Source organism: Aedes aegypti, chromosome 3 (assembly GCF_002204515.2).
Source record: "Aedes aegypti strain LVP_AGWG chromosome 3, AaegL5.0 Primary Assembly, whole genome shotgun sequence".
In the NCBI taxonomy this organism is placed as follows: Eukaryota; Metazoa; Arthropoda; class Insecta; order Diptera; family Culicidae; genus Aedes; species Aedes aegypti.
In genome coordinates this window covers 1,425,482-1,452,335 of record NC_035109.1, presented here as the reverse complement: position 1 = coordinate 1,452,335, position 26,854 = coordinate 1,425,482, and the positions used below count along the sequence as shown (strand labels likewise).

The 26,854-nt window shown below is 38.0% G+C and overlaps 1 protein-coding gene across 5 annotated transcripts; it reads left to right on the top strand.

The window, feature by feature from the left end:
* Positions 1–1,135: 1,135 nt before the first annotated feature.
* On the top strand, positions 1,136–21,174 carry LOC5568559 (zinc finger protein 135). 5 transcript variants are annotated; one of them, XM_001652340.2, is made up of 12 exons: positions 1,136–1,226; positions 1,973–2,058; positions 2,120–2,158; positions 2,217–2,258; positions 2,326–2,458; positions 2,514–2,591; positions 2,648–2,754; positions 2,816–3,063; positions 3,348–3,479; positions 3,653–4,091; positions 19,362–19,475; positions 19,956–21,174. In XM_001652340.2, the coding sequence occupies exons 1-12, from the start codon at positions 1,178–1,180 to the stop codon at positions 20,211–20,213; spliced, it is 1,725 nt and encodes a 574-aa protein (XP_001652390.2). In that variant the 5' UTR covers positions 1,136–1,177; the 3' UTR covers positions 20,214–21,174. The 5 variants fall into 5 exon arrangements, with proteins under 5 accessions (XP_001652390.2, XP_021706615.1, XP_021706612.1 ...); XM_021850920.1 differs by lacking the exon at positions 1,136–1,226 and adding an exon at positions 1,420–1,569 and having other exon boundaries at positions 1,909–2,058; XM_021850922.1 differs by lacking the exon at positions 1,136–1,226 and adding an exon at positions 1,651–1,805 and having other exon boundaries at positions 1,909–2,058.
* The last annotated feature ends 5,680 nt before the right edge of the window (positions 21,175–26,854 follow it).

The following is a 26,854-nucleotide window of genomic DNA, read 5'->3' as shown; positions in this document are numbered from 1 at the left end:
CGAAGGTATTCGTACATGATAAGCTTATGTAATAACATCGTAGTAGGTGCCGAACGTAAAAGTTCTCGACGAACATCTTAAGAGCTAATGAATATAGTTGTTGATAATAATATGATAATATTTCTTAACATTTTTAAATAATATTGAGTACTAGTGGTCCCGGCAAACTTCGTATTGCCATCAAGTAGGCTGATGAAAAATGCCATAAAACGTCTCGTACTAAATGGCAGTTCCGTTCACCTTCGTTTTTCTCGAATTTCCCGTGCAATATCCAGTATTTTTCATATACACAAACACGTCGGAACACTCTGGGAACATAAGTATGGAAGAATTTTCAAAATCTGATATCCCGTTCTCAAGCCATTTCGTGACATACAAACACCATTCCATTTTTATTTATATAGAAGATTTATAAACCATAATTAAATTAAGATAAATAACAATAATTTATCTCTGGTATAGTCATACCTCTGTCTCTACCTGCAAGCATGAACTTCATTTTAGTAGAATTGATGGTAAGTTATTAAATGAACGGAAGCCTCCACTTGTGCTGCCAATCTACTAAGATACAATAGAGTCGATGTTGTTCGCAATACCAAGAAGCATCTTATGTATCTTATGCTTGTCATTACGTATCAATTGGTACAGAGCCTACTTCTGAGATGAACTGAAAGTTTTCTTGGCCAAAGTTGCCATTTATGCGTTCATGTATCCTGTGGCAGGTACGATGACACGGTGCCCAGGAAATTAAATGGAATTTTCATTACACATGGATACTACACAAGAATTGAATAGTAAATAGAGCTTTACGCATAGATTGCAGAATTAGCTAAGGAAAAATATCAAACCTCCAGTTCTAAGAAACTTTATAGTGCCTTTTATACTTTTCACAAATTTTGCCAGTTTTATGGAACGGAAACTATTATTACAGTACTGAAACAAAGAAAATGAAAACAATTATGGATTTTCAGATTCAGGGCTTTTACACGAATATTTAGGGATTACCCAAGTAACATTTATAGCTCAATAACAGCTTGTTCGACTAAGATGCTGTTTATGCAGCTCATTCCATCTGAATAAACTGCTATTTATCTTACTCTATGCGCTATTCTCTCTAATACTTTGTTTCTTTCTACTTTCCAAATTGCAGGAAACCGGACTAAATCAATGTGCCTATATGGACATTGACGCAATATATTTTCAACTCTTGCTTCTGCTGAAACAAGGTAAGGTACGTATCACCTCCGTTAGACAAATGGACTTTAATTGCATTTCGAGGATAGGAGCCTAGCGAGAAGAATGTTTTACATTTCAATTACTCTGCATCGTCAACCCTAGCCGCAATATGTTTCATGCAAGAAACTATCCACTTTTTGCCGGTTGTATCGTTTCTATGCTGCCGGCGCCATTGCCGGTTAGTGACTCAACCATAGCCTACTCTGACTGTCAGATGGACGAAAGAATCGAGGATTTTTTCTGCTGTAGTGCACTGCAAGGATTACTTAGTTGTTTGTATTTATAATCAAAAAGAGCAGAGCAAAAACTGTTTTATTTTTTCTGAGATTTAGTGTAAGTTGAAAAATAAACAAGAAAAAATGTTCGAACATTGTGTAATATGTGTTAAAATCTCTACCAACAGCAAACTTCTAACAAGTTTCAAGTCAATTTTTCATCTTCTTGTCATTCTTTAGTTGTTTTCTTTTCATCTAGAACATTTACATTTGTTGATAGAAAGAAAACAACGCGGGAGGCTGGGTTGTTTTCTTTTCTCTATCGAAGCGAGTCAGAAAAAAATGAAAAGAAAAGTGAAGTACGATTGGAATGTTATTTTTAGTCCTCTACGACTGGCTGACTGCGATGCGATGCGACATCTAATTGGACGTGTTTGTCTTTTTCCTATCATTCCAGTAAAAGAAAATTTATATCTTGGGATTCTTGGTATCTAACATTTCATCGTCAATGTTCTAAAAAGGTATAACGAAAGGGATGATGCCGAATTTCTATGACAGTTCGCGCCCCACCATGGTTCCCACCAATTCGGCAATTATGGGAGCCTCTGTGAGTATATCTTTGAATATTGTTGATGACGCGGATTGTTAATCTTTTATTATGTTTTTAGACAAATGGTGGGGAGCAAATTCCAAAAAAGCATCAAATTGTGAGTAGTTTGTTCATAAAATATTGGATTTTATTTAAATTTCATATTATTGTTTTAGCAAATTCCTTTCGACTTGGAGGCAACGTTGCAAGCTGTTAATGTAAGTTCCAAGTTTAAATGTCTAACTGAATCTAACTGAGGCATTATTTATTTTTTCTATTCCTCAGAATGAAGTATTGGAAGGAGAAGAGGGCAGTTGTCCCATTTGCAATAAAACTTTTAGCCGTAAGACATCTCTTCTAAATCACATACGCAATCACACCGCCGAAAAGAAATACATTTGTGAATACTGTCAAAAAGGTATAACTAGTTATTTACTCAATTAAATTTGTTATTAATCGACTTTTTCCTATAGGTTTCTCACAGCAAGCCAACCTGCGCAACCATGTTCGTATTCACACAAATGAACGCCCTTATGTTTGCATAGACTGCGGTAAATTCACAATAGTTTTCCTAAATTCAACGTTGATAAAAATGATATTTTTTCAGGCAAAGCATTTACACAAATCACAAACTTGAATAACCATAGGCGATTGCACACCGGCGAACGGCCTTATGTTTGCATCGAAGCAAACTGCGGACGCTCGTTTGCTCAAGTGAGTCAACTTTCGATTTTTTATTTCGGATGACTAGATTATCCGCACGTTCTCTTTCCAGGTGACAAACTTGAACAACCACATGAAAACGCACCACAAAACCCAACAGTACGTATGCAATCAGTGTCCGAGGCGATTCTACCAAGCCACTCAGTTGAACCTCCATCTAATCTCGGAGCACAGCACTGCGAAAACCTTTTTCTGTCCCCAGTGTCCCGATAAGCGTTTCAAGTCTCAGTCCCTCTTTCAGCACCACTTGAAAGTGCACGGCTCGAACTTTGGCTTTCCGTGTCCGAAGTGCGACGAAAGGTAACGCCATCGTCTTACTAAAAAAATCGTTGCGTTAAACATTTGATTTATCTGGATTGGTTTATACCTACTTTCCAAAACCTAACACTATTTATACATGCTCAGTCAACTCTCCATAAGTCGATATCGAGTTTAAGAACCATAGTTAAAGATTCATGGCTACCTTGATGGTCCCTTAAAACCGTAGACGTTCTTTGACTCGATGGGCCTTTCAGTATCGAGTTATGGAGTGCTGACTCTACAATTCCCAACATCTAACACCGATCGATACCGTATGATTCCAGGTTTATTCAAGAACCTCATCTCATATTGCACATGACGCACCAACACGGTGATTACGCGTGCAGTATGTGCTCGATGACATTCAACGATGAAGTTTTGCTGAAAAAACATGTCCAAAGGCACCTGGATGGAAGGTAAGAACCTCCCACCCCGCCTGCTTTGTTATTCAAATTTCGTTTTGCTTTCTTATTTGATTTCTTGAAACGCTGTTCGAACTGGCTGGAGAATCGTTTGATTTTGTTATCGCAGTTACTTCCTTTTAGAATTATTCCCTCTTTCTAATAAGAACCAACATAATCTCGCATAGGTATCTCACATGCCCGGTGCTCGGTTGCAATGAGGGTTTCACCATGAAAAATCATCTCACCAAACACATGCAGATGCGTCATCCGGCGATTGATCTCAAAAAGGGGCCTATCACTGCGGGAGCAGTGGCAAGATCCCCGAAACACTGCTGCCATTATTTTAACTGTAACGAATCGTTCGACAGCTCGGATGAGTTGAGCGATCACCTGAGGACGGCACACGGTTTGCCGATTCCAACGCAAGACGATAAGAAGCAACTGCAGCAGCAGATTGTGCATAATGCTGCAGCTTCCGCTGCTGGAGCAAGTGCTGAAGGGCAGATATCTTCTCCGTTGCATCCGCCGCCTCATTTATTGGGAGCAAGTTTCCAATCCTATCAACAGCAAATAATCGAAGCGCAACAGCATGCGGTGGCTGCCGAAAAGCAGAAAACATACACGGTGAGTGTTTAATTAATATTTTCGTAACAAAATTCCGATATTCTTGCGTAGGTTGAAGTTGAACGGGTATTCTTGCTTCAGGGGATTTTTTTTTATTATCGTACAAATTGGGACGAAGAGTCTCAGATTTTCATGAAACTGTTTCCACAGGCAGGGCTCATGGATATATGAATAAAAAAAAATTGAGAAAAATTCAGGGTCCCCTATTTTTCCGGAAAACTCAGGTGGAAATTTTTTGTTTTCCCTTGACACTACTTACTTTGAAAAATCATAACTCAAGAACGAAGCATCGTAGAAACAAATTTTTTATTTGAAAATTGAGGCAAATTTTCTCAAAAATCAAAAAAAAAATATGAACTGGAAAAAGTTTTCCACAAAATTTTTCACCGTTGGGAAAATTCGTAAAGAAAAGCCGGAAAAACTATGCCCGAACTCGTGGAAAATTTTCAAAAAAATATTTTCGAGAAGGTAATTTTATAAGCTTTAATCACTGAAATTTTATGAATGCACTTCTTTTTCGTTTTTGAGTTATGGCTAATTTTGTGAAAAATGTCCAGATGTGCCATATAAGACTTTTCTTTGATAAATCATAACTCAAGAACGAAACATTGCAGAAACAAAGTTTTTATATGATAATTAAAGCAAATTTTCTCAGAAATCAAAAAAAAAATATGAACTGGAAAAAGTTTTCCACAAAATTTTCCACCGTTAAGCAAATTCATAAAAAAAGCTAGAAAATCTATGCCCGAACTCGCGGAAAATTTTTATTAAAATATTTTTGAGAAGGAAACTTTATAAACTTCAATTCTAGTAACTTTTAGGATGTACTTTTTTTGTTCCTGAGTTATTGCAATCGAAGCATCAGAAAAACAAGTTTTTTTTTATCAAAGCAATTGCAAATTTTCTAAAAGATCTGAAAGAAACGATATGGGATTGGTTTTAATGAAGTATAAGTCGGATTGGATTATATTTTTCAAGAAACATTACACCGTTAAGCAAAGCTGAAAAAACTGTTTCTTTTCCATTCCAAGGGATTCTTTCTTTTCTATGGAACAAATAAGATTATTTTTATATTTTTCTTTAATTTTATTTATTCAATTATTCAGTACATAACTTACATTTTATCTTAAAACTATCTATTTTTTCAACCGGGAAGATTGCCTTTGGTTGCTACCACCAGAAGATTTTCGTTTCTTTGTAGTATTAAGAACAAAGCATGCTGTATTTTCTTGGTTTTCATGTGCATCTGAGAATTCACTCGCAAAAATGCTTCGTTCGTCTTTTGGAATAAATGAATGATTTTTTTTTTTTTGTTCCAGGAATTGGAACAAGGTTAGAAAATCTCTCCTGAAGTAATTTTTCAGCCTCTGAATAGTCATTTTCAGTTGCATAGATGAATTCCCAATCTTTTTTAAATTGGTCTTTCACCTTTTGCGACACAGCCCAGTCAAAAAATTGTTTGGCGTTATTAATTTCCGCTGACTTTCTAATACTAGCATCTCTAGCCATTCGCTTAATATTGCCACCGATACCATCACATGGACCTTTTCCATGTGAGGTTGGGAGAAAGTGCCATTCTGCTCTAATTTTAAAATCATTTTCATGGTTGCATACATTTTTGAAATTTGATTTAATTTTGTACTGCTCTCCGCAACCATCAGAAAGATAAATGATTTTTTCAAGCTCAGGAAATTTATTTTTCAATCTTGAAATTAGTTTTGTTTGAAAAGCATAAACTGATGTCGTGTTATGCTTTTTTATGTCAGCAATTACAACAAAATTTAAGACTTTGATCGAAGTTTTGTCTTTGTAAAAAATTACAAATGGATGTATTGTTACTTGAGGTCGTACAAAGTAATGGCTTTGAATGGAATCTTGTACCACGCACGAATAATTTTCCGCGAAATCCATCTGGCACATTATTTCTTTGTTTTCAACTAGTGATTCCTTTTAAGCTCTTTTAAATATATTTTGTTTATCTACTTTGAATTGATGCACATGAAACTTCTCTGTGAGATTTTTCAAGTTTTCTATAAAATCATTTACATTTTCCTCATTGTTGATAATTTCACAACGTGGAGAAATAATCCAAAAACAATACTTAACTTCTTCAACGTTGTTTTCATCTAAGCGATTGGCAACAAAATCTAATTTCTTTAATTTACAATCCTCACAGGACCTCAAGTAACAATCATCTGTCTGGACATATCATTTGACTGGTCAAAAAGGTGTTACGTTTTTTTTCTGTATTATGAACTTCAAAGCAATTAGTTTTTTTTTTCAATGCATCAACCATGAATTTCATATTCTCATGTATCATGCAAACACAAACATTCATTGCCGATGAATCCTTTGTATAAACACATTGTTTTGGTTTAAGTTTCCAGAACGATGTGAATGAGACAGATTCCTGTTCACTCTTACAGGTTTACAAATATTGTTTATATAAAGTATCCAAAGGGTCAAGCAAAAGGCGTTTTTGAACATTTTGGCACACTCCATTGGGTAACTTAATAGATATGGTATCTTTCAAGCCAGGAAATGGCCGACTGATATCATCCCTTAGGTAAAAATTTGAAACTATGTCTTGGACATCTGATCCATGCGAGGGTCGTCCTACTTTTGAAAGTGGTTGAATCCCTAAATTGTATTTTTTTTGATTTAGTTATAACGTGTTGAGACACGTCAAAATGAGCTTTAACTTTGGCATATGATAAATTCCTAGGAAGTAATTTTAGAAGTTCAATTTGCTTGTCAGGTTCGGCTTTTGTAACAGCTGAGTTCAAATTTAATAAAACGGAATTAAAATCCTCTGTAACATCGACAATATTAGGCGGAAACCAAGTCTTTATTTTACTCCAAATTTGATCCATAGAAGCATTGCGATAGTTACTACTAGAAGCATCCAAACGTGAAGATTTTACTTGAAAAGAAATTTCCAAGAATTTAGCAAGCTCTTGTATTTTTTGTACATTATTTATAGAACCAACTGACTCACCCGAGGAAGGAGTTTCCTTTGGCGACGCCAACGAAGATAGTGGTGAAACTTGTTCCTCAAACGCCATTGCTTCTGGAAGATCCGTTACGAGAGCCTTCTGGTCACCGGTAATGGAGCACTTTAATTTATTTATTTTTGAATTTGATTTATTTATATGAGCACGTCCGAAGTTATTCACTGAAGGATTTCTTTGCTAACTGGCGAAGCGTGAAGATAGTTCGAGAAAACTCTAAAAGATTCTCGACCGGTGGACTTCGAATCTACGTCCCTCAGCTTGGTCTTGCTGCTCGTTTACCCTACGGCTATTTGCGTCCAACTGTGTTGTCCTGATAGAAGTGCTCAGCCATTTCACCGAATGTCGTTTGGCTGAACGACATTTAGCTGAATGAAACGTTTGGTCAAATTGCGTATTGAAATAAGTCCTCTAGCCATGATTCTGTGATAAAGTTAATCAATCACTGTAATATTCTGAGACAATTTTGGAAAATTTATTTGTTTCGTTATTGAAACATGTCACTAGAAAATTCAATAAAATTTAAGAAAATTTCTTTATGAAATATGGTAGGTTTTGAGTGATCTAACGTACTTATTTTTCATTCTTTTTTTGCATACGGAATAATTTTCTTGCTATTTTTCCCAAAAATATTATTCAAGTGCTCAAAATTAAATGTAAAATCACTGAACATTTTTGATAGCTTACTAACTATTTGCAATGAAATTGATTTTCATATTATTCTGAGTTGCTTCTTGCTTTCCCGAGCAGGTAATGAAAAGTAATTGAAAACGTTTTTTGATATTGTAATATTGTTTATGACAACAACGATTAGAACCAAATATAAGATCATAACTGTAGTAAATAGGCTGTGCACGTGCTTCAAACCATCAGGTTTTGATTAAGAGAGTACCTTACCATTGGTAAGAGTATTGAAGCTTTTAAAGGAATTGATGATGATTATGGAAACAATATTGACGAGGAGATGAATGATTAAAATTTTGTGATTAGGGGTCATGCACAAATTCCGTCACGCTCCAAGGGGGGGGGGGAGGGGGTCGAGCCAAGCTTGACAAGCCTTACAAAATTTTTGGAGGACTCATACAAAAAGTGTGACAAAGGGGGGTGGGGGGTGGGGGGTAGGTGGTCGAAAAAGTTGAAATTTAGCGTGACATAATTTGTGTACCATCCCTTAGAAGCCCCTGGTAAAGTTTGGAGCAATGGAGGCTTATGGAATTTTCCTTCAAAGTCTGCAGTTGGTTTTTTGGTGTTCCTTAAGTAAAATATAGATACAACTTGAATTAGCATTAGATGGGGTCCTGGAAAAATCTCTAAAATTATTCCTTATGTATGTTTGGAAGAACTCTTGTTTGAATATTTTGAGAAATGTTAGCTTGTTCTTAGGGAAACCACATGGTTTATTCACAGACCAATCAATACGGTACATTAAGAGAGGATGAATTTCCTGTTTGAAATCAATTTATATCACTTGATCTACTTCTGATTGAATTCTATAAAAAAAAACTCGGATGGACTCTTGGATGTTTTTGAATTTTCCATAACATTTTTCGGGGATTGTTTTGAGAATTTCATGGGATTCGTAAGTTCAAACCTTGAACAAATCTCAGAAAGAACCCAAGTTACCACAAGCATTATAACATTGCATGTATTCATTGCGTATCCACAACATTGATGTAACATTGCTTTTATTCGACATATTTCAAGAGATGTCAAGCAACAAAGCATTAACTCTACATTAGAAATGTATTAATACACTAATATCACCTGCAATTTATACACTGTCGCACTAATGTTACTATATAAATTGCTTCATTGCTTTATCGTCGTGTTTGCATTAGTGCAACTGTAAAAGGGCTTTTTTCCGCTTTTTAACTACATTAATAGTAGGCTTACGGCAATGCAGCTGCATTATATATGCAATGATATAATACTCCATGGTTACTTGGGAATTGCCTGGAGAAATTCCTGCATGAATTATTATATATTCGTATGCAGTACAATATAAATATTTTTTAATTTGGAACAATCCATAAAGGAGAAGTTTTTAAAGAATTAACAGTGAAAATATGCAAAATGTTTGAAAAAATACAATTATCGAAGGTATACTGCAAACGTTTTTGAAGAAGCCAAAAAGGTAATTCTGGGGAAATTTAAGGATAGTACCCAAAATATAATTTGGGAAAATTATCCTAGAGCATTTTCTTAGAGAAACCCTTCCTGAGCCAATACTTAGAGATGTTCCTAGTGCAATTCTTAATAGAATCGTTGAAAAATTCATTCCTGTAGAAATTATTCAGTAATCTAAGTACTTTCTAGTCGAATAGTTAAGATCTGGGAGGGAGAAACCGATACAAAATTTATGTACGTCATAGTGAGCCGAGATTCCGCTGTCACGAACTGTCACTGTGAGCCCAGATCTTGAAGAATGGACAAACTTGATAAAAGCGCGTAATTGATCAAAGCAAATTTTTGCATTCCAACAAGGTTGACAACAGTCGGTTGAAAATCAATTCCTGCAACACCCAAAAGCAATGCCACGATAGTACCTACCGTAATTTCGGGTGAAATTGATCATTTTTCACGATTTTTCTAGTCTGTTTTCTATAATTTTAACAATGCCAAACAACTAAATGCAGGAAAACAAGTACGAAGGTGATCCTCATCGACTCGTGTACCGAAATTTTCTAACAAATGTCATTTTAGTGTTAAAAAATATCTCTAAAATAAAAAATCAGGGCATCTCATTTCGGGGTGAAATTGATCACTTGTCAATGCCAATATTGTTAGTTTTCAAAACAACTCTACATGATAAATTTAAGGTCCTTGAATCCGAATATGCTTGTCAAAATCTTAACAATGTAATATTTATATAAATAACGAATAGTTAAATTTCAAGAATTACGCGAAAAACGCCTAAATGTATGCAATTTCCAAAGCAAATCAATGATATCTAACAGAAATTCAATTATTTCAACCATTTGAGCTAATTGGTACGAGTTTTGGTGATGAAATCTAGTTTGCGGATATATCTCAAGCGACCTCACAAACTTTCAGGTTTATACTATGCTCAAATCCTTGCTTAGAAATAGAAGTTTATAGGTGTTTGTCAATACTGTACCGTGCATGATTTTGAAATTTTATATTATTTTCATAGTAATTAACATTCTTCAACGCTAAAAACTTCACAACACACAATTCGACAATAGTTACGACAAACAACGTTCATTTACTGCAGCTCACTTTGATATTTGTGCTCCATTTCGCATAAATAGAATCGGGTGATACGATGATCAATTTCACCCTTCTGATCAATTACACCCGATTTTACGGTATTTATTTGATCGAATATAAAGTAATGAAACACGCATCTTTTTACTGTTTTCCAATCATCATTAAAATTGAATGCACATAAAACTATGGCCCTTTTTCCAAGTTTGTCCAGAAAGATCGAAGGTACACAATAAAAGAAAACTAGCGATTTCCCCCAAGCCTGCCTTGATTGTCGTTGGTGAGCAGGAGTTATCTTGCAATTTGGAAAAGTGTTGTGTCATATTTCGTGTGTAGTACCGGTGCCTCCCTCCCAGGTTAAGATTACTCACATAAAATTGAGTTTGTTGTTAAATCTCTAAAAATTTCAAAAAGAGTATTTGTAAAGTTTTTGAATCTCTGAGAGAAATGAATTGAAAAAAAATCGTGAAGAAAAATATGCATAAGAGATCATTCTTACCAAAGCCATTGATGAATCTCTCAGTAAGTTTTTGATAGAACTTTTAAAGCAATTAACGAAGGAATTTCTTGTTTTGGAGAAGTTTTTGGCAGAATTTTAAACATGCATTCCAAAAAATACCTTGAAGCTTAAATTCTCTGATGTATTCTTAGGAGAACTTCTTGATGAATTCGTTTTAAGACTTGGCAGATCTTTGGCATTAATCTTCCGAGTTCCATAATAGATTTTTGGCAGCTTCCTCCTAAAGACTATTCATAACATCTTTGAATGATTTCAAGTAAGATCTTTGGTGAACCCAAAAAAATATTTTATAAACTCAACGGCCAGGGAACAGCAAGGCAACACCAAATTATCTGATTTATTTCTGCCACCGTCAGAACCACCACGCTGCTGTTGTGAATGAAAAGCAAGCTTTTTTTTAGCAGTGTTGTTCAAAATACAACAGCGCGACGATAGAAACAGTTATGTATGCAACAAGATGCAAAATGGTGATTTGTTCAGCACGAGTAAATCAACGAGGCTTGCCGAGCAACATGGTTTCTGACACCCTGAAGCGGTCTTCTAACAAATTGCAAAAAATGTTGTACGAAACTCGTTTCCGAACTCGATTTATACAGCAAGTTGGATAAATTGATAAAATCACCATTCTGCAACTTGTTCCTTAAGATGAAGATGAGTCGAAGTCAAAGTTCAAATTTTCATGAGCACGGATCTGGAGAACCAAACATCTGTTTAAGCTGAAAACTTAATCGATTGATCACTAGCTGGTGGTGACCTATAGGTTTTCGAACATGTGTTTGGTTCTCTAGATCCGTGCTCTTGAAAATTTGAACTTTGGCTTCGATTCATCTTCACCTTAAACTACTATTATTCAGGTAGGCTGTGATGCAGAAGCACGGCTTTCACAAATTTTCAGTTTTTAATTGATCCTTATCTGTATTCTATGTTCGTGGACAGACAGGCAGCAATTTGTAACCATATTGTGCAAGTGATTTCCATGCGCCAAACTGCCTACGCGAATCATCGCGTGAAGTATTGACCCTAATGGATCATTGAAGGTAATTTTTGCCAGTGTTCACTGCACCAAAACAAAGGCGCCACTGTATATGGGATTTAACATTGTGAAAGCATTGCTGTTCTGTCAAACACGTAAGACTACGGCGGCGCTATCTATGCTTTCCATAGTGGCCGTTTTGGTTATTTTGAAGATCCGTTGGAAGTAGAATAGCTGACTCTACTGCCTCTTTTACTTATGCTGAGCGTTCGAATCCCAATTAGGATAACCTGATTCGGATCGCCAAACGGACGTAGAATCAGAAGCTAGCCACACAGTTTATGAGAAATCTATAGTAATCAAATGAATGATGTATGAAGAGGAACAGATATTTAGTTCAACGTAGCTCCAAAACAGAACTGAAAAGTACAACTTTTCATCACCGTCAACAATGCTGAAAAGTAGCACTGTTTGTTCTGTTAAAAAAGTAGGTCGTTATTCTGTCTATTCATTTGATGAAAAGTAGGGTGATATGCACCGGAAATATACTTATCTGCGCAATATATGAATACTTTCTTCTCTTGTATTGGACGAACAATATGGGTGACTTGGACTTCTTGCACAATTCGATACTCATTGAGTTTGAAGAGATATAATGACCTAATCATCGTATCCTTTGTTTATCGAAAGGATCAGTTTCGTTAACAACACGTGTACCAAGTACATCAACACGATTCGCATGATGCAGGTTACGTTGGAGCATATACTGACTAAACTAAGTTTTCAGCCAAAGAGCAAATATTTTTTAAATTTGATTGGGAAGCTCTATATTGTCGAATAATTGCTTTCAATCGTATGTTTGTTTGTTTTAAATATCGCAATTGAACAAAAACCTTTTTTTGCATTTAAAATCGACTATCGCGATATATGCACCCTTGGCCAAATAAGATGTACAGCAATATTTATTTTAAGGAAACTGAGTTGTTTACATACACAATTCGAATGAAAAAATAAATGTGTATGTGTGTTACCAAACATATAATGATTCACGCTGATTTGCTTCGTAAAACAGTGTATTATCTCCATATGTTTGTTACAATTAGCGTTATGGCTAAAACCGGTAACTCTACCCTACAAGTCATGGATATACATTTATGATACTGATACAATTAGCTTAGCCTTTTTGACGGTCAGTTTGTACGGATGACAAATTTCACCGTATACAATCGTGAGAAGATTAACAAATGGAATGGTCTTGTATGGACCCGTTTTAAAAATACGGAACTTTTTACTATAAATTCGTTTTAAGGTGAAACAGTTTGGAATCAACTTATAAGATTGCACTGAAACTTTAAAGGCACAAATCTCGCGAAGAAAGCATCTGGCAACAGTGAACTTTTTATTTTGGCTCTGTGCATTTGTAGAAAGCTTAAAATAAGAAGATCAGAAACGTTTGCCAGCTATTTCTCTAGTTTTGTGCCTTCGAAAACGTGAGTAGGAGCACAAGTCGGCCATTGTGCCGGCCATCTTTGAATTCCGAGATGTTTCACCTTAATTCAATTCAACCAACAGTAATTTAGATGCTAACAATTGTGACAATAATTCTCGCATAACTTATGATCTCGCCCTAAAAGCCATTGGTAGCCATGTGTGTAGCTTGTTGTTTCTGAGGTTTTGAATGGATTAATACGTTTTTCAACAACTCTATGTTGAAGAAAGGATCATTATCTACCTGCCAATGGTATTGGTTTGGATGTTTATACAATCATTTGCTTAGAAACAACGAGCTACACACGTGGTTACCAATGGCTTTTGGGGCGTTATCCCAGATTATGCGAGAATTGATATAATTAAACAATGAAATCTTACGTCAGATTTCAAACTAGTCCATCTCCCTTCCATCTACGAATGAGTAAGATTGTTTGATACACTCTCACTTTCTTAAGTGGTTATGTAATTATTACCCCTAAATATAGTCATCCCTCATGTGGATCCCTCCAGGACCAGTGATTGATATCGCGTACATACACATTGCGGACATCTCAAAAAATGGAACAAATTAGCTACCGGTTTCTCGTTTACTAGATTACCGGGCTAGAAACCGCGAAGATGAGATACATCCCACATCGAACTGTTATCTCTATCTCTATGGCTTCAATTGTCTCTTCTCTGATCATACTTAGGGTAAATTGGTATAATGCGTCCCAACCGGGCAATACGCCCCTATTCGTTTTCAAGGGATTGAGGCTTCTTTAACACGTAAATATGATTACATATCCTAAATATCCACGAAAAAATAATGTTGCACATACACTCCCCGACATAAGTTTGGGTTCACCTTCTAAAAAACATGCAAAAGTGTTCAGTCCGTATCTCTGTGATAACACGTCCAATTGAAACTCTCTAAGCCGCATTCGAAAGGCAAAGAGTTATTCTTACTTCGTATGTATTTTTCCAAAAACATTATTGTTAGAAACTAGAATTAGTAGACCAGTTTTGAATATGCTCTGGCAGTAGGCCATGAAAATTTGAATTGCATTATATATGCCACCCGTGTACTTCAACTCTTTCTCTTTCTCCAATAAACCTTGTACTAGTTAACATCGTGTTTCTTATCAGGTTATGGGCTCTCCGCGTAACCATAGCAACCGCGAGTCAGTACGCCGCAATCGGCGGGTGAAAATTTTTTTTCGCGCGTGTGGCGAGTAAGTTTTTCGGTAGCGTGGTTTCGTCGTTTTTCAAAATCGGAAAATTTCGCGAAAACGGAAATGGAGGAAGACAGAACGCAGCGCGTGTACCTGGAAGAAGAAGCATTTTTCCCGGTGGATGAAGAGGACTCGGCAGCGGTGAAGAAGGAAAAGGAAGACCAGCGGACCAAGCGGAAGCAAGAAGACGCCAAATGCAAGTCGATCCTAATTCACAAAATCGCGGATTCCCAGTTGGAATACATCCGCGGAAAATCGTCCCCCAGAGCGATTTGGGCCACGCTGCAGCACACATTCGAGCGGAAAGGAGTTTCAGGCGTATTCTACCTTTTGAAACAACTTGCCGGAATGAAGCACGACGAGAGACGAACAATGGAGGAGCACATCCTAGCGTTCGAAAAGACTAGTCGAGAGCTAGAATCGGCGGAAATAAAATTCGTCAAGCCGGTGGTAGTTTTCTTCCTACTACAGTCGATGTCGAAATCGTACGACCAACTCATCACGGTACTAGAAACGTTACCGGTGGAGCAGTGCTCGATGGAATTTGTCAAGTCGAGGCTGCTCAGCGAGGACGCAAAACGGCAGCACAACGGGGACAGACCGGACAAGAGCACAGCTTTCGCTGGACGAAGCGGTAAGTTTGTGTTTAAGTGCCACGCTTGCGGAAAGCCCGGACACAAGCGCGTGAATTGTCCAGAAAACGTTAAAAATGAACGCCCTGCATCGAAACCGGAAAAAAACACAAGAAGAAGAGTAAAGCGCACGTGGCGGAATCTGGTGGTGACGTGGCCTTCATGACGGTTGACGGCGACCCACCCGGAGGAAAATTTCGTTGGATATTGGACAGTGGCGCATCCGAGCACATGGTAAGCGACAAAAGTTTTTTGCAAAATGTGCGCACGTTGGATACGCCTATCGTCATTAACGTCGCCAAGTCTGGAGTGTCGCTAACCAGCCGTGTTACCGGCGAAATGAAAATGATTGCCAACGTGGAAGGCAAGCAGCTCACTTGCACGGTTCACAACGTGCTTTATGTGCCAGGATTGTATGCAAATTTGTTCTCCGTGAAGCGAGTTTCAGAACGTAACATGGAAGTAACATTTGGCAAGGATGGTGCGCGAATCACACGTGGTTCCGAAGTGGTGTGCACTGCGATACTATACGAATTGGACGTGGATGTACCGAAGATTGAGTCTGCCATGGTCGCTGATCCAGAGAGTAAGTTGACGTTGTGGCATCGAAGGTACGGCCTGGGGGAATACTGGATTGGTGAAGCTCGTCCGAAGTGGCATGGTCGAAGGCATTGATGTCGGCGGAAATTTGAAACCGGATGCAGGTGTTTGCGAACCGTGCATGATGGGGAAGCAAGCAAGGCAAACGTTCGAAGAAGCAGTTAAACCTCGTTCTTCGCGTTCATTGGAACTGATCCACACTGACGTATGCGGTCCGTTCACACCAGCCTCTTGGGACGGCCAGAAGATTTTCGTCAGTTTCATCGACGACTTCACACACTTTACGGCGGTGTATGCGTTGAAATCGAAGAGCGATGTACTCGACGCTTTTCGAAAATATGCTGCATTTTGGAAATCGAATCGCCCGGTTGAGGAGCGACAACGGCGGTGAGTACATTAATGCCAACTTTATAAAGTACTGTGAAGACGCAGGAATCGTAATGGAGCCAACCGTGCCGTACACGCCCCAGAAAAACGGCGTCGCAGAACGGATGAACAGGACCATCATGGAACGAGCGCGATCAATGCTGGACGATCCAGGATTCAAACGGTCTATGTGGAGCGAGGCGGTTCTGACCGCAGTACACTTAACCAACCGGAGTCCTACTGCAGCCTTGGACGAGAATAAAACGCCATACGAGATGTGGTTTGGGCACAAGCCAAATGTGTCCGGACTGCGTGTCTTCGGAAGCAAGGCATTTTGTCACGTGCCCAAGGAGAAGCGGACAAAGCTTGATGCGAAGAGTCAAGTGTGTGACTTGGTTGGCTACGGAATCAACGGATATCGTGTGTGGGACCCCGTGCGAAGGAAGATCGTCATCGCTCGGGACGTGGTCATCGATGAATTGAGGGCCAAACGTCGGGTGGAAGTTTATACTAACGACCACTTGGTGTCCGACCGGCCGGTAACTTTGGATGAAGAACCGGAACAGCGAAATGAAGCAAGCCGTGATCAAAATTCTGAGCCAGCGATTGACGAATCCGAAGATGAAGCTGCTGGTGGCTGTGACACATCGATTGAAGAGTTTGGAAGTGCCGAAGACGATGAAGTTCCAGTACGGCGGAGCGAGAGACTCCGTAAACAACCTGATCGTTTTTCCGATTATGAAGTATGCATTGCTTTTGCGTTGAATGCGGAAAACTACGTTGAAGCTTTGCCAGACGACATCAACGAGCTTCGAAAGCGTGACGATTGGCCAGAATGGAAGCGTGCAATCGACGACGAAATGCGTGTGCTGGAGAAGAATAACACGTGGGACATCGTAGACCTTCCAGCTGGTGCTCGACCGGTTCCCTACAAGAGGGTATTCAAAATTAAATATAACGATAATGGTTCGATCGACAGGCATAAGGCAAGGCTCGTGGCCAAAGGGTGTTCTCAACGCCAAGGCTACGACTACCAGGAAACATATGCTCCAGTGGTTCGTATGACAACCGTCAGGACCCTGCTATCGGTGGCGGTGCAGAGAAATCTCCATTTGCACCAGATGGATGTGCGCACAGCGTTCCTTAATGGGAAGCTATCGGAAACCGTGTACATGCGACAACCACCAGGATTTGAGAGGGGGAACAAGGTGTGCAAATTAAACAAATCCTTGTACGGCCTGAAGCAGGCACCACGAAGTTGGAACGAGCGTTTCAATAGCTTCATTCTGAAGCTCGGGTTTCAGCGCTCACAATACGACAGCTGCCTGTACACGAGAAAGGTCAACGGTGTATGGATGTACCTTGTCTTTTACGTCGATGACATCGTTTTGGCTTCAAGTTCCCTGGAAGAAATTCGAAACATTAAGCAACGTTTGGCAAACGAGTTCGAGATGGACGACATGCAGGAGATGAACAACTTCCTGGGCATGCGGATTCAGTACAACATGGAAAAAGGTACGTTGTTGTTGAATCAAACTAAATACATTTCTGCTCTGTTGAAGCGTTTCGGCATGGACGGCTGTAAGCCGGCGTCAACTCCTTTGGACGCTAATCTGAAGTTGGAGAGGAAAAAAGATGGCGACGAAGCGACCCAATACCCTTACCGGGAGCTAGTAAGTTGTTTGACCTATTTGATGCTTTCAACTCGTCCCGATATTAGCATCGCGGTGAACACCATGAGTCGGTTCCAAAGTGGTGCAATCGATGTGCATTAAAGCCATTTGAAACGTGTGTTGCGGTATCTCCAAGGTACCAAGAACCTTTCATTGGAGTATCGACGTGACGCTTGTGCCGATCCACTCATTGGATTTGCAGACGCTGATTGGGGTAGCGACATGGACGACCGTCGCTCAACAAGTGGTTATGTGTTCCAAGTCTATGGTAACACTGTGTCGTGGACAACACGGAAACAGGCAACGATCTCTTTGTCATCGACAGAGGCGGAATATGTATCCCTGAGCCAATCATCGTGCGAAGCAATTTGGTTGCGAAATCTGCTCACCGAATTTGGAGTCACCATGACAAATCCTTTGGTGATTTACGAGGACAACCAGTCCTGCATACACATCGCCGAAAAGCCTCGCGACCAGAAATGGATGAAGCATCTGGACATCCGTTACAACTTCATCAGAGAATGTGTCCAGAACAACGTCATCAATGTGAAGTACATCCCGACTGGAGACCAACTGGCTGATGTCTTCACGAAGGGCCTACCTGCTGCTGCTTTCCTGAAGCAACGATCCACACTGGGTCTAAGAGGGGGTGTTAGAAACTAGAATTAGTAGACCAGTTTTGAATATGCTCTGGCAGTAGGCCATGAAAATTTGAATTGTATTATATATACCACCCGTGTACTTCAACTCTATCTCTTTCTCCAATAAACCTTGTACTAGTTAACATCGTGTTTCTTATCAATTATTTGAACTTTGTATGCTAAATTTTTACTTAAAGTTGTGAAATTTTTAAAAAAACACACTGAACAATCATATCTAATTTCCTCAGCATTGGATTGACCAAAATTTTAAATCAATGTGTTATTAGAATCGTAATCTTATATTCTATGAAGAGACCACACGAAATTTTGGCGGAAAAATCTGAAAAGTTTTCAAAATCAATGAAACAGTAAGTCAAGTCATCGTGCAAAAGTTTGGGTTCACCCCTCAGTATGGTGTACCGTGCAAAAGTTTGGGTTCATCTGAACTTACTTAAATCTGCGAAATCTCAAACCAATCATGTACGCGCCATTATTTGCGTTCAAAAAAGCTTTAAACTATTAAAATCGAGAAACTTAAAAGTAGATGGAGTACCGTGTACCTTTTAATTCCGCTCCTAAATGCTTATCTTTGACAGATACGCGTATTTCAACTACCACTTGCAGTCTTCTTCAGTGTCAGTTACTCGTATCCACTCCGTGGACTGCAAGTGGTAGTCGAAATACGCGTATCTGTCAAAGATAAGCATTTAGGAGCGGAATTAAAAGGTACACCGTACTCCATCTACTTTTAAGTTTCTCTATTTGAGATTCTGCTCAGAGGATTCGAACATTCATTAAAGAGTATTAAAATCGGTTGAAAAATGCCAGAGATATTAACAAAAATGATGTGCGTGCGGCTCTGGCGTATTATACCTGTTTATCCTACCTAATGAATCATTTTATTTTCCTTTCTTTACATAGGTTTCCGATCTTCTCAGCATAAGTGAAGAGATGCAGCAGCAACAACAGCATCAGCATCACCAACAACGTGGTCACCACAATGGGAAACCGATCGATGTCGAGCAGCACATTGAAGTAAAACCAGATCCCGAATAGATTTTCTGATGTTACTCTTATTATGTATGATGTAATAGAATGAGAATGTGTGAACATTTTGAAATTGATGGCATTATTGTTTCTTTTCGCATTTATGCATTTTTTTTTGTTATTTTTTAGGTCATTCACATTTGCTCTAATCACTATTTAACAATCATAGACGAATTCATTGATCGCCATTCAACAGTTGATAGACTTAGGCTTATCTCTCTCTTTACTTGTGGCATGCAATTTTACCAATTACTTGAAAGGACTGCTTCCGTTTACACTTATCGATTAAGTGAGGATAGAAATTTTATTTACTGTTTTCGGTTTATAAAGAACAAAAAGTAAAGTAATAAATATGCTTCGTAAAAGTGATAATTTCCGGCTTTTTGTATGTTTGTTTCTAACACGTTTCCATTCGTCTTCTTTTAAAGAAGCGAACGCTAATCCTTGTGAAATTCTACGTTTTTTCAGGACCGCGTGAACAATCTGAATCGCATCAAGACGGAACTGCAAGCCAACATTCAGATACAGAATCTCTTTGGGCTGGCGAACCCGATGGGCATCAATTCGTCGGCTTTTCATAATCATCACCATCTTCAACAGCAACTAAGCCAGCAACAGCACCATCAGCATCAACCGGCCCCGATAAAGCTGGTGTGCAGTTTTTGCTACAATGTCTACAAGACGCCGCAGACGTTATCGAGGCACATTGAAAAGTTTCACAGCTAATTTGTGCGACACGAGTTGTACGCGGAGGCTTGTGACGTTTTTTGTTCGGCGGGGATCACAACATTTTTGGGGCGACGTATTCTTGTTGCAATACAAAGGTCGGAGATGTATCCTCGTGTATGGTGAATGCGACATACAAGACCATCGCAATATTTGAGCTGATTATAAATTTCATTTGAATCTGTGATGTTATTCTTTTTTATTATCGTTTTTTTTTGAATATTAATGAAAAAGGAATTGCATATGTTTGTTTTTGTTGATTCAAGGTATAGATATGCAATTATTTAGAATTTAGTTAAATGGTATTGAGTGGTTTTAGACATTTGTAGAAACATTGGAGAGTAAGAGGCATATCAACATGACTCGACTGGAGCTCGAGTTTTTCGATTGTTTTCACAGGTTCATGCTTACTCAGTTCTGTTCCATATGTTTGACAAATAGTATGATATATTTAGAACTTCTGTACTAGGTCAATGTTACATTACCTTTTGGATTGTAAAGAGATAGAGATCTTCTCTCAACTTTCAAGAATAACAATTCCTGTACCTTTGACAGAGCTTGAGCCTTTGAGATTCAAATGCTATGACTGTGATTAAAATTTCAGGCATTATTAAAAAAACGGGATGCTTATTATAAGCGCAAGTTTTCTACTGAACTGCGATAGAAAATCTTATACACATTGTTTCCGTATGGATTCCGTACGGATGATCTGTGTCTTATAATGACAAATGGTCGGGGTTCTGCTAAACCGCACAAAGTGCCAAAAACTTTATTCCGAGATATTTGACTTTGAAGTCTTATCGTGTACTAGTTGATCGCGGACGAGATAAAATATACAAATCATGATAAATTATCGGTGTAATTGGATTTTATTTGAACATATGAAGCACTCAGTTCACTCTGGCTGAACAAAAATCGAAAAATATGGTTATTGGTTCAGTATGGTTGGATGTGTTTCATAGTTTTCAACAACACAAGTAAAATTAGAGACAAATAATGTTTACCATCACCATGCATATTGGAATCCATGTCAAAAAAGTTTATGTACTATGATTGGGAAGGGTTCGTTTTTATTCAAAGGTCTGAACATGTGTTGTGTCGGGGCCCAGATAGTCGTAGCGGTAAACGCGCAGCTATTCAGCATGACCATGCTGAGGGTCGTGGGTTCGAATCCCGCTGGTCGAGGATCTTTTCGTAAAGGAAATTTTCTCGATTCCCAGGGCATAGAATATCTTCGTACCTGCCACACGATATACACATGCAAAAATAGTCAATCGGCAAAGAAAGCTCTCAGTTAATAACTGTGGAAGTGCTCATAAGAACACTAATCTGAGAAGCAGGCTTTGTCCCAGTTGGGACGTAACGCCAAAAAGAAGAAGAATGTGTTGTGTTGTGGATCTATGTTGACAATTAATGTAACGGCTCTCCTGCGCTTTCCATATATCTTTGATTAAGCGAGTTATCCACTCTCACAGAACTTATAAATATGTATTGAATCAATGTCCTTACGCATTCATACATAGATTCTAATGGGACAACAGTGACGTGTTTCAAAATTGTGATGATCGAAGAAAACCATGAATTTGCTCTGCTAAAGCAATAGAAATATAAGTAGTAGAACGCTAGTAGCGCTGTTGTCACAAAACTAATTTTAATTATTCTTACCTTTAATTATGGTTTTTCATTGTTTGTTCAATGCCTTGTCGTTGTTTATGTTTTTATAATTAATTTGACACTTTGATGCCCGGTACTCAGGCTGTCAGTTCGTGGCAAACTAGATGTTGGTAACACGAACAGCAGCGACATTAGCATTCTACTGCTAAAGCGCACCAAGTTGCTTCCATTTGGTGCACTTTCGCTGAACAAGTTCACAGTTCAATGCGTGAAGTGTGCACCAGGAATGACCATCATTTCAGTTGTACATTAACCTGATGATTTTTTACTGCATCATTACAGAAACTACGGGCTCATTCACAAATTTCATAACGCAAAAAATGGGCATTTTTGATACCCACCAATCCCCTCGTAACGCTTTTTGTATGATTGTTTGTATGAGTTGTAACATTTTGAAGACACCCACCCACCCCCTTATGAAATTTGTGAACAGACCCTACAAGTTGATTGATTTCCATTACCATCGAATAGAACAGCAGAAAAAAAGTTTCATCGGGATTGGAACTTGTGCCTTCTGAGTGGTAATCTAGTATGCTAAAGCTAGGTCATCTTTACTTCTTGAATGAAGGGTGATAATCTTGGAACAGGTCATGTGCTCTCTGTCTGACGGGTTTGATGGCAATAACGCTATTTTCTGAACAACTAAAGCGCACCAAGTCCACCTCAGTTGTTCACACAGTATCAGATGTCAAACTGTGATTTTCAGATAAACAGTACCTACTTAGTGCGGTGTGGCTGGATAAAATTACAAAGAAATTAGATCAACGCCGATGAAATAATATTTAATTTAAATTAGTTTATTACTGCCCAATTTCACTGGCCTCTGTTTTTATGAGTTGCTTGAAATGGATAAATTGTAAGGACATAGAAGGAAATTGAAAAAATCGTGCATGGTATCAGAAAAATGAATTCCCTCTGATGACGTACGTTGGTTTATGCAGTAGCGTAGCTAGGGGGGTGCGGTGGGTGCGGTCCGCACCGGGCCTCGAATTCATAGGGGCCCCCAAATCGTGGTACGAGTTTCATTTAATATTATGAAATTGATTTATAGAAAACTAACACGTTTAGAAGCAGGTAAAAACTCAGTTTAAAGGTTACCTTGATCAATGTGTAGGAGCCCCATAATCAATGGTATTAGTGATTAGAATAGCCTAGATAGCAATTAAACATTTCAGTCGCTGTTGTATTTTGTACAACACAGCTGAGAAAATTTCGCTTTTCGTTCACAACAGCAGCGCGGTGGTTCTGACGCTGGCAAACCCCGTGACGTCTGGAAGGTTAAAATTCTCAATTACTCTGTTTAATTTTGTAATTCATACAGATCTACCTAGATGTGCGGGGCTCATAATCGTATCTCAAATTAATTTGGAGGTATGTTACTGGCAATATTTTTAAACAAGCCGTTTTTCATTTCAATTATAATTGAGAAAATAAATCAATTACCATCTTCGGTACATGGTTTTATACAATCAGGGATGGTAGTAGATCTTTTTTTAGAGGCTTAATCTCTATTTCAAAACAAATCTTTTTTATTTAATATGCTTGCATTGAATCCTGCTTCACAAGGTTTAAGAGAGACCTTCAGAGTAAAGTAACAACTAGCCTGCTGATTCGCTTTTTCGGTCGTATAGGGTTATTATACGACTGAGACGGATTTTCTCACTAGGTAAATAAAATAGTTTGGTGTTTCGGCTGATCAATTTTTATAGGTTTTATGAAAGTAACATAGTTGAAGTGATTAAATGTGGATAGTGTTCAAACTGAACGAAAAATATGTACAAAAGTCAAAACCGAAGTAGCGCTGAAGGGGTAACAGTGTCAAGTATCAAGCTTGGTGACTTCAAGAAAAAGCAGTAGGACAGCTACTAGGGTTTCGTCTACCCCTAGCGGATATTCGTGTTCAGACATTTCAACGTGTTCGGTGAGAGATTTCCATTTACCATCCCTTAATTTAGTTGAAGACTAGTGATAATTGTTTTAAGTTGATCGACGATCTTGTCTTATAAAAGTAAATTTCTATATAATGGGAGAGGGACAATTTTTCTTTTCAGAGAGCAAGTAACGGCGCTTTAGCCGAGGCTGTAATGCCAGGACATAAGGAAGAAATCTCCTTGTCCCATCCCAGGAAACCGATCTCAACAATGGAGTGTATATTAACTTTCTTAGCAACGCCATTTCCAATGATTTTACCTATCTCTCTCAGAATGAAACGGTTGTACCCGTTTCTTCCTTCGTAAAATTGAAAAATTGTCGTCTATCGCGTTATTCATTCGTGGGTAATTTAATCGCCGTGAATTTCGCAATTACATTCAAACCCAAGTCTGAACAGTGGGCCTGGCCATTATAATAGTTGTATCATATTTTTAATATGCTGCCAATATTAATGCTGACAAAAAAATACTAGAAGAAATTCTGGTGTTTCCAGGATGCTTTTCAATATTGGCTGTGCAAGCACTTAGATTACATTAGATTAGATTATAGGGCTATTATACGACTGAAATGGAATATATTAGCACGCAGGGCGAATTATGGCGCTGTTAGTTATTTGGCGATTTTATCACAGGTTCTTTGGGAATTTTTTTTCAGATTCCTCGAGTGAAAACTTCAGAGATTCCTCAAGTGATTTCTACAAAGAGTTCTTCGTGTATACTTTTAAGAAAAAAAGTATAATTCTGCCGTTCTTGAAGAATTTCAATTAATTATTTTTCCAATGCCATTTTGTCCAGTTTGCCATTCAAAACGGATTCATCTACATTTACCCTTTTTGCCATTCATACGGATTCATCTACATTTACCCTAGGAATTGCTTCAAAAAATAGTTCAGGGATTATCCGAGGAAATATATTTAATACTCTTCCTGGAATTCCTCTTCAAATTAACTGGGGAGTCCTCATAAAGGTCTTTCAGAAATTTCTCTAAAGATTTCTCCAACATTTGATGCGAAATGGCTCTTGTAGTTCTTCAACACAATTTTTCGTGTATTTTTATAGTGAAATCTTCATGGCTCCTTCATAAATTCATCCGAGTTTCCACATCATACATATCATCATATGATTTACTTCTAAAATATCGCCTGGATTTTTGACGAATTTCACCAATAATATCCAAAAACAATTCCTTGATATTTTTGTAGATATCCCTGGGAAAATGAGTGGGGAAATCTTTGAAGACATATTCGGGGAACTTCTCTGTATGCCCGAAGGAATCGTAGAAACAATCTCTGGAGTAATTCTTGAAGGAATTCACTGGTTGAAATCTGAACGATAATTTTGAAGGAAATTCTAGAAAATCCTTTGAGGAAATACTTTTCGAAATCTTAAAGATGTATATGAATCATTGTTTTCCAGAGCTACTTCGCCAGCTAATATTTCCACTTCCATGACAATTCACTAGAAGTCCTCTCAATAATTTTCAGTTAACTAATGTATTTTTTAAAAATAATCAAGAAAAGAATAACTGTTGGCTCATTAATTGACATTTTTGCCAGTCAAGGACTACAACAACACTATCAACTTTATAAAGTGACCAGACGTCCCGGATTATGCGGGACAGTCCCGGATTTGAGCAACCTGTCCCGCATCACCAAGCGTCCCGGGAAATGTCCCGGATTGTAGAGAGATAGCCAAAAATTACAGAATTTATACTTGAAAAATGAACAATTTAATGTTATTCATTGTTATATGGACATTCAATATTAACCTCCACATACCGGTCGGCTTTTTCCATGGACCAAGAAGATTCTAATCTAAATCTTAACATCTTAACAGGACTTTGCTTTTATTCCTGCATAAATTATTTAAAATATTTTCAAAATGTTATTGGCATCCTAACATAATTCTCTTCGCACTCAAAATTGTTGATTTCTGTTCGTTGATTCTGTTCAGAATCTTCCAATAATTTGAATTGATTCTGTTCTTAAAATGTTTTCTGAATTCCTGTACAAATTTTGCCTGGAATCAATTCTGAATTCTTAGGATTATGTTAAGCAAACCTACCTGAAACAAATTAAGAACTCGTTTAGGTTTAGATTCTTTCTTGGACTATTTTAAGTTCACAAACTTACAAGGTTTTTTATTGCAACATTTTGAAAATTGTGAATCGAAAATATCACGTGATTTAGAACTTAACTTATACTTCTTTTGTTATTATTTATCTGCTCAATATTTAAAAGAACAGGTTTTGGAAACCTCACTAGAATTTCAGAAAACACATGTTCTTCTTCTTCTTGGCATTAACTTCCTCACAGGGATAGAGCCTGCTTCTCCGCATAGTGTTCTTATGAGCACTTCTGCAGTCATTAGCTGATAGCTTTCTTTGCCAAAGTTGCCATTTTTGCATTCGTATATCGTGTGGCAGGTACGATTATACTCTATGCCCAGGGAAGTCAAGGAAATTTCCATTACGAAAAGGTCCTGGACACCTTCAGTATGGCTTTGCTTTGTAGCCGCGGATTCTAACCACTCGGCTAAGGAAGGCCCCCAATCAGTAAAATAACTGTCAAATTGAAAAAAAAAATTATAGATATAACATGAGAAATCTAATATTTTTTCTCGAACATTTTATTTTTTATAATTTTAAACATGAACAATAAGAAAATGTGTACTTTTGAATATTCCTTATACTTATTTTCTAAAGTTTACAATTTTTGTCCCGCATTGAAGCCAAACATATCTGGTCACTTTTATCAACATAAATTCCATCACTTTAGTCATAATTCTACAAAATCTATTTGGTCATCATGTATTTCAAAAATCGATTTCACATAAGCGCCTTACATTTAGACGGCGTTCGCCTTTATTTTGAGGGCCCCTAAATGAAACTCCGCACCGGGCCCCAAAAACCCTAGCTTCGCCACTGGGTTTATGGTTCACTCTGACTGAACAAAATTACAGTTTTACATGTTATCCCAGAGAAAAATTGTGATCTAAGATTACAAGGGATTGCTAAAATTACTCGATCCTCTGGTG

Coding starts and splice junctions, on each gene's coding strand:
- LOC5568559 (XM_001652340.2), top strand. CDS start 1,178: ATGGACATTGACGCAATATATTTTCAACTCTTGCTTCTGCTGAAACAA. Junction 2,459..2,513: donor TTGTGAATACTGTCAAAAAG/GTATAACTAGTT, acceptor TTTTTCCTATAG/GTTTCTCACAGCAAGCCAAC. Junction 19,476..19,955: donor ATGTCGAGCAGCACATTGAA/GTAAAACCAGAT, acceptor ACGTTTTTTCAG/GACCGCGTGAACAATCTGAA.